The sequence below is a fragment of the Pollachius pollachius genome (genome assembly GCF_949987615.1).
Source record: "Pollachius pollachius genome assembly, chromosome: 17".
Classification (NCBI taxonomy): domain Eukaryota; kingdom Metazoa; phylum Chordata; class Actinopteri; order Gadiformes; family Gadidae; genus Pollachius; species Pollachius pollachius.
The window spans coordinates 21,917,592-21,925,913 of NC_136950.1; the positions used below are offsets into that span (position 1 = coordinate 21,917,592).

Here is an 8,322-nt window from a genome sequence, read left to right on the forward strand (position 1 = left end):
GCGCAGAATGACTACTGCTAATGTGTGCCACTGTTTCAGTCTCACTGCCTGACCGGAGTCTGTGTTTTGGCGAGGAGTAGAAGGAAGTGATAAACTCATGGTATTTGGAAAGAAGGGTCCATTAATCACACGTATCATTCTGAGCGGCCACGTCCAGGGCTTTAGAGTGGATAGTGTTCTTGGAGCAGACAGATGGTGTGACAGGGAGTCGGACGGACAGAGTGGCTGGAGGTTTTCTGAGCCTGATACCAGAGGCGTTGGTTCACTATCTCAGAACAAGTGACCCGGGGATGAGCTGGCCTCAGGGCTTCCCCCACTGAGGACAAGTTTCTCTATTTTCTTAACGTTTGAAATTACAGTGGAAGGAAAAGGGATCGTGGGGAACTTTGGGAATGTGGCTCTGGATTAGAGAGCATTCCGGTCCCAGGGACCGAGGGAGAATAAGGACCTATAGAGCTGTGCCGGTCGGACATATAGAACAGACACAGAAAACAAAGAATGGATATGCTGCGCTTTCAAAACAGTTTTAATTTTTAATAGATAGTATAAAAGTATATAGAAGTATTTCAAGTTGATGATCTGCATTCTTAATAAACTGCATATTAAAAATAAAAGTTAATTTGTAACTACCCTGATCATGCCTGGGGTAGTCCACGGTTAATACCAATTTGCTTCTGAATGCCATTTCTACTATGAGGTCATTTGGATTTTCTTCCAAACTCCCTGAGGGAAATGTGCTCAAAACGAGGGTGAAATTGTTCTGCAGTGACTTTGTCTGTCCGGGAGCGTTTCAATGAAGCCAGTCGCGGCTTTCAGTGTGTAGGTTGGAGAGGCAGTGTCACACCTAAAGAAGCAGATAGGACTCCTGCGTGTCGCAGGATGTTCCTAACAAAGAAACCCAGCTGATCCCTGGCTCTGGGAGTCGACGAGGATCACGGTAACTTTGGCTTCTGCCTCCTCTGTTTTGAAGGAGGTGGACGTCATCGGATCAATAATACTGTGAGAAAATGGAGGAAATATAGGGCCTTAATGGTGTATCAATATTACATGAATAAAGAATGTGCCCACCGCACGCTACCCCTACACACGCACACACGGACACACACACACACACGCACATGCACACATGGCCACGCCCTTGTCATGCCACTGGTCCAGATGTCATGGGAACGGCGGACAGCTGTGTGTGTTGTGTGGGGGAGGCAGAGAGAGAAAGGTCTCTCTGCATCTGCTGAAACCCAATCCCTCTGTGAAACTGGCAAATGGATTAGGGCCACTTTTGATAAGGTCATAAAGACATTTCTATTAGTGAAACTCTTACATTTGTGGGAGAGGGGGGCCGCTGGGGTGGGGGTGGGGGTGTGCACCTCGGGGCGAAACATGTCACTTGTTTGTAGTTTACGTTTGATTATGTTTTTGTAGTCCTGCCGTGTGATTTATCCCCCACGTCATGGGAGGGATGCGCCGCCATACGCCTGATTCATGGGGCACAGATTGTCTCACAGTCAGCATTGAGGAACTATTCCCCAGTAACTCTCGCTGAACAATAAATCCATGCAGGACTTTGTGCAGTTACACAGTGAATACCTTAGAGTCGAGACCGTGACAAACACATTACATCCACAGTTGTGGTCAACTTGTATGAAGGGTCTAGGTGGTCCTCAGAGAAAAGGGGTGGGGATAAAAACAATAAGCTCATGCCAAGTCCAGGGCACTTAATTTAGCCATATAAGCAAGTGTGTAGCTTCCAGTCCGGGGGTGACAGAGGCGACAGTCAAAGATGATTGCTTATGTTTTGGCTATTTAATATATTAATATTTACATATTTTTTAGGACAAATCCAACCAAGCCTAGTTCAGTTTTGCATTGACAGCTGTCTTAAAAGGGAAAGGTTTTTTTTTTTTCCTTCAAGGCAACAGACATCTGCTCCGAGCACAGGTGGCAGAGCCATGTCCACCGGCTCAATAGCAAGTGATGCTGAGGATTTTAGCCCGTGTCAGAGAAGGGCCACGCGGGGAACCGACTATCGCAACTCTCACCGCTGCACTGAAGACGACGAGGAGGAGTTTGACGACCAAGTCCACGGGAAGGCCAAAGCACAAGCGACCACGGCGCAGCTTTCCAACGTGCCCCAGAGAGAGAGTCGCCAGTGTCAGAGGAACGCAGCCAACGCCAGGGAAAGAGCACGGATGCGGGTGCTGAGCAAAGGCTTCTCCAGACTCAAGACCACCCTGCCCTGGGTGCCGGCTGACACCAAGCTGTCCAAGCTGGACACGCTGAGGCTGGCGTCCAGCTACATCTGCCACCTCCGACAGCTGCTGCAGGACGAGCGCTTTGAGCGCAGCATCGTGCATCCCGTCAGCCTGGTAGGAGAAGGGCCCTTTGCTTTGACAGCCTTCGTTTTTTAAAGAGACACCCAAAGGAAATGCGTTGGGGCTAATTTAGTTAATGGAATAGCGATATTATTCTATGAATACTAAATACCTAGGCATGATTGATCGATTAGGCTATTTATATTAAATAAGAAACATACTTAGGTTGCATATAGGTTGAATAATCACAGGAGAGGTATATTTATTTCGTTATAAATCGTAGGCGAGGTAATAACTTCTTATTTTCATCATTATAAATCTTACTTTAATCTCACTTTTCCCATTAGACTGAGTTGAATCATTCTTTTTAGTCATAAATCTCACTTCCCACTCTCCTGTGCTCCCAGACTTGGCCCTTCGTGATGTCGGGGCCTTTAGAGGAGAAGGAAGACAACAACATGACTTCAGCCGGCCGGACACTCTGTGGAGCTTCAGCCTAGAGATTCTCTCCCTCTATCTCTCTCTCTCTCTCTCTCTCTCTCTCTCTCTCTCTCTCTTCCTCTCCCTCTCTCTCTCTCTCTCTCTCTCTCTCTCTCTCTCTCTCTCTCTCTCTCTCTCTCTCTCTCTCTCTCTCGCTCTGCACTGATGTGATTAGGAGTTTTATTCAAGGTGCCTTCAACGGGTTCACTTTCTACAAAAGACCAGAATGAACGACGAAGGCAAAATGGATGTTGACGCATTTGGAAAAAAAAAGTGTAACTTTGGAAGTAGAGGAGAGCATTGAGTTTGAACTTTTTCCCAAACCCTGCCTAATGGCACCTTGGGCGGTCGCTTATGTCTTAATGCATGTTTATAAATGTTTAAGAGACAGCGTATCTAAAGTAGAGTGTGGCCTGAGGCTACTCACACTAGATAGGCCTAAGTGAATGGTTCATCGACTTCATTTGGAGCAGATCCAAGAACAAGAGTGAAGCCATCGTTTTTATCGTTGGGTTATACCATGTTTACAGATGACCATTTTCTCTCAGTTCACCCATCTGATCCTTACAAGTTTTATCTGTGAGGTATTATACAAGATTTAGACGATATTATTACAGGATTAGCTCTTCACTTGCATTTTTAGCAACCTCTGATTCTTACCACTGATGATATAATAATTTATATAACATATGCAATGTATGTGTTTGTGTATAAACAATGTTTACAACAACATTACCGAAGTGTACAAATATTGTTTGTGGGTTTGACGATATAATCCAGTAAAACTTTAAGTAGGTGTTGCATGGTAGATCCGTGATTTTGGCGTGTTTTTAAATGTCTTTCATTAGACAGCCATGTTGCATCTGCTTAACCTCGGTTTGAATGCATTATGCAACATTTCCAATGGATTCTGATCTGCGTTAATGCATCAGAGAGCATGTATATTAGCATTAGCATTAGCCTGCATGCATATGAATGTGTTGAGTTATTTATGAAGTAATACTACGCTGAGCAGCTGTCACTGTCCACTGAATATTGCCCGTATATTTAATATGTTATATGCATTAATATGAGACCTAATCATTTCAGTTTTCGCCTCCCAAAATATACTGTGCTAAATGAGGTTGTCATTTGTTTCAAGTATGTAGTTGTTTAGCTGTAGATTGTTAGGCTACCGTCAAACCAATGACTTAAACGTTATACCACATTAAGCTGTTTTATAATTAGTGTCCTGGTGGCCGAAGAACGAAGACTCAACACACTGTATATCTTTTTCCTTTTGATTTGGTTCTGGTCTGTTTTATAAAGTTCAAGGTATGTTTGGATGTTTGGAAATGGGATATACGAGGCGTATCCCCACATACCATGAACTAAATGAAACAGCCCTGAATAGCCTTACGTGAAGCCACTCCATTCAAAGTTCGGAGGTACAAGCTTCAAGATGTTGCCAGCGCATCAAAAAACAAGACTCTTCTGCGTATCGCCGCTGATTTATTCTGAGCACAGCAGCACGGATTAAAGACACGGGGGTTAGAGCCAGTTTCAGTGTTTGATCCGAAGGTCCGGGACAACGCGAGCAGCGACGGAGATAGAGTGCCATGTCTGGGGCACGCCGGGTGAATTAAAGTGCTTTTAGATGAAGGAGGACAGGGAGTCAGAGGCAAGACAAGACCTTTCATCACAGCCTCGGACGACTGCAGCTGTTAGGACCGCTGTCTAGTTTCCCAGCACTGTGAACCGTTCTCCTGGGAGGGGAAACCACAGAGCTGTACTAACGGCCAGCTAATGAGCACGAGCCATTCACACGCATTCTTCTGCTTGTTTTGATCCATCTTTATCAGGGCAGCAAAAAAAGAGAAGAGAACTACAATCCATTATTTGTCAATTAAGGATACAAGGAAGAAATTATGCTCTTAGTCAAAGTTGTAAAGTCAACTCAATTAAATTATACAACTGAAAGCCTCAATGATCTAATATTGTTTTGGGGTACTGGAATTTGTATACATGAGATATGAGATGTGTAAGATATAGTAAAGATTAGTGGCCTCATATTCCCCAATAAACGTCAGAGCAGCCTGTTGTTGTCCATCAATCTGTTGGTCTGTTTCCAACGTCGTTACTGACATCTAGTGGTGAAACGGGAGAAACCTTAAGCCACAGAGAAGAAAAAAAACAATTGATTGATTTGATTGATTCACTGCACAACATGGAAACTCCGATTTTATTTCATTAACTGTTTTATTAATATTGCCAGGATTTTCAATCCTATCAGTCCAAGATATAAAAAAAAAGAAATTAAAATTAGTTTGGATATGGACGTTCAAATCAATCTTATATAGACACATTCAATTACTGAAAGACCCTATTTGCTCCTTAAATGGTATGAGCTCGAGATTCAATTAGTTTCACAATAAGTTATATGTGTGTATGTGTGTGTGTGTGTGTGTGTGTGTGTGTGTGTGTGCGTGCGTGCGTGCATGTGTGTGTGTGTGCGTGTGAATTTGTTTGCGTGTGTGTGTGTGTGCGCGCGTGTGTGTGTGTGTGTGTGTGTGTGTGTGTGAGTGTGTGTGTGTGTGTGTGTGTTTGTGTGTGTGTGTGTGTGTGTCTGCATGTCCAAAATATCGACTTAAAGTTCACATTAAGCAAAAATCCAGTTGATTTAAAACAAGGAAGGATTGAAGAGAAAACAAACAAAAAGCAATTTTACCTTGAGACGTCTACGCTATAGATAATGCTCATTTTAAGCGCTCCCAAGTCGCTGGTTCTTTAATGACTATGATTAGTTCAACCAGCAGAGGTCAGTGTAAATTCACAATGTAACAAGGACACGACATGGATGGTAACCTGCTGCTCGGGAAACGAAGCCTCAGTGTATGTTGATCCGGACTTTGTTTGAAACTATTTTCCTATTAACCCATTAGAGATGAATAAATAATCGACCCAGTCCAGTGATAGTAGTTAGTACATCAATGTTTTATAGGTACAGTAGTATAAATAGGATTTAATAATGTAAGTAGCGTAGGTCTAGGAACATAGGCTACTTGTAGTTAACATATTGCCAGTAGCCTCTTCTTAGAATTTTTGAATTACTACTACATTTTAGTGGTAAATATTTAAAAAACCCTAAAATGGTTGGCTCAACTCCCTTCAGGTGGAACACATTATTTGAACTACATTCCTATCAAGGCCCGGCCCAATCCAACTCCTTCCTTTTTCTTTTTTTCCTTTTTTCATATTTTCGTTTGTAGAATCATTTCCATGAACAGGAAGGAACTACAAGTCCAAAGCCAACATCAGGGTTCACTGAGGAGGCCTTTGTTGCTCCCCGAAAAAAAAACAAAATCCCCCAAAAACGTTTGGGTACTAGAGTCAGGAATCCAGACCGGACACTTTGAGTTTGGCGGAGCCGCTCTCCGTATGTTTGTTATTCAATATGCAATCACTCAATAGCACTAATGAGAAAAAGGATATGTAAATCCCAAACTATTTCAATCAAGTCCAGGCTAATGTATACACTTCTCCTCTGGAAAATCTGGTTTCCACTGCCATAAATATTCTGGATTTGTTTATCAATGGTGTCCTTATTTGGTCTGATCGTCCCAGCAGCGAACCTGCTAAAAATACAACCGGCATTAAGTTGGGGGAATAGAATTGCATTGACTCATTGGTTTAGGGTTAAGGTATTATACGTGGAGGGGTTCGCTCTGATCACAAGCGCACGTGACGCGCGTTCACTCTGATGGAGGCTGAAATGAGCGCCTTTGATTTAATAACTGAGAGATTGTATGTAAATATTGAGAGGCATTGAAAGAGGCCAGAGAGAGAGAGAGAGAGAGAGAGAGACCAGTTAGAGAGAGACCAGAGAGAGAGAGAGAGAGAGACCAGAGAGAGAGAGAGAGAAGGGGGGGGGGGGGAGAGAGAGAGAGGGAGAGAGAGCGAGCTGGCCTGTGTGTGAGACTTCCTGCTGCTGGGAGGAGATGACACGCTCCTCTGTTCAGCAGGTGATTGGGTTACAGCGGGAGTGCCCCCCCCCCCCCAACCCCCAGGACAGAATGGAGGCTCTTTGTGGTGGTGGTTCTGGGAGCTGCTGGGAGCTGCTGGGAGCTGGGCCACGAAGGCCGGACACCAAAGAGATAGTGGAGGAAGAACTGTGTGTGTCTGTGTGTGTGTGTGTGTGTGTGTGTGTGTGTCTGTATGTGTGTGTGTTTGCATGGTATGTCTGTGTATAGACGGTATATATTTGTGAGCATGGTATGTGTATGCACGCGTGTGTCTGTGTGTTTGTGTGCATGGTATGTGTGTGTTTGCATGGTGTGTCTGTTTGTGTGCATGGTATGTGTGTGTTTGCATGGTGTGTCTGTTTGTGTGCATGGTATGTGTGTGTATGCATGGTGTTGTTAGTTTGTAAGATCATCTGTGGATGGTGAGGGTACAGATGAGCAAAGGTCTGAGTTTCAACAAAACAACATCAGGCCCTAAAACTCCTTCAGGCATCTCAGTGGCCTCTTGTTGTAAGGACAGAACAGGACAGTATCCCTCTCTGTCTCCCCCCCCCCCCCCTCTCTCTCTCTACCCCCCCTCTCTCTCTCAGCAGGAGTGTTTGTGTTTTGCTCGTGGGCATGAGGCAACACCCTGGTCCCGATAGCTAGGCGGCGCCCGCTGCTCTGGTCTTTGTCTCCGCCTCGCCGCTCTCTGTCGCTCACAAATGGACTCGCTCCGCCCGCCGCTCCGCCCGCCGCCCCGCCGACTCGTGTTCCCAAACACGCAGAGCACATACCTGCCGCATTGTCTCGCCAGTTTCTGCAGAAACACACGTTCAATAACGCGGCGATCACATGACCGCGCGCCGCGACACACAGGTTCACCGAGTCCTTCGTTCATTCATTCACATTCATTCATTCATAGTCATTCACATTCATTCACATTCATTGACATTCATTCATTCATAGTCATTCATTCATTTATGTAGTCATAAAACCAACATTGAATCAGGCTTTAAGAATAAATGCATTCAGGGATTCTACATTTTGCCGACATTGAAGTCTAAGCTCAAGATCTTTCTCCCACAATAGTCTAAGCTACACAACAACAAAGGAGGAGTTCCCCCCCGACGGGGCCCCCGCCAGGCGCCCAGGGGCCAGTATCAGAGGGGTTTCCCATCGCCGTCAGAGCACCAGTAGAGCAGCAGAGAGCTGCTGCCCACCACCCCCCCCCCCCCACCTGAGTCCCTCCGAGGCCTCTCCTGTCAGCGGTCCCGAGGGATTAGCCGCCCCCCCCCCCTTACTCATTGTTCTCCGGGGCCACAATGGGGGCGCACTGGGGGCCCCACCCTTTGTCAGGGTCTCTGTTGTGGACCGCTGCTGGGGTAACAAAGGTATAACACACCTGTGACTAGGGATTAGAACCTTTCTCTCTCTCCTTCCCCTGGGCCTCTCTGTCTCTCTCTGTCTCTCTCTCTCTCTCTCTCTCTCTCTCTCTCTCTCTCTCTTCCTCTCCTCTCTCTCTCTCTCTCTCCTCTCCTCTCCTCTCT

At 45.4% G+C, this 8,322-nt stretch overlaps 2 protein-coding genes across 2 annotated transcripts in view; one reads left to right on the forward strand and one right to left on the reverse strand.

Annotated features, from left to right (window-relative positions):
* Window positions 1-1,949: 1,949 nt before the first annotated feature.
* msc (musculin (activated B-cell factor-1)) lies at window positions 1,950-2,812 on the forward strand (the record flags this gene model as incomplete). The annotated part of the gene is made up of 2 exons (XM_079754537.1): window positions 1,950-2,366; window positions 2,720-2,812. 2 exons carry the CDS (start codon window positions 1,950-1,952, stop codon window positions 2,810-2,812), a joined length of 510 nt encoding a protein of 169 aa, XP_079610663.1.
* Window positions 2,813-8,072: 5,260 nt separating this feature from the next.
* The window catches only part of ncoa2 (nuclear receptor coactivator 2), a gene marked incomplete at its 3' end in the record, with an annotated part of 85,973 nt that continues 85,723 nt past the window's right edge, over window positions 8,073-8,322 (reverse strand). Inside the window, exon 20 of the mRNA XM_079755052.1 lies at window positions 8,073-8,152. Within this exon, the coding sequence (XP_079611178.1) occupies window positions 8,073-8,152 (80 nt within the window). The remainder of the gene's footprint in view (window positions 8,153-8,322) is intronic.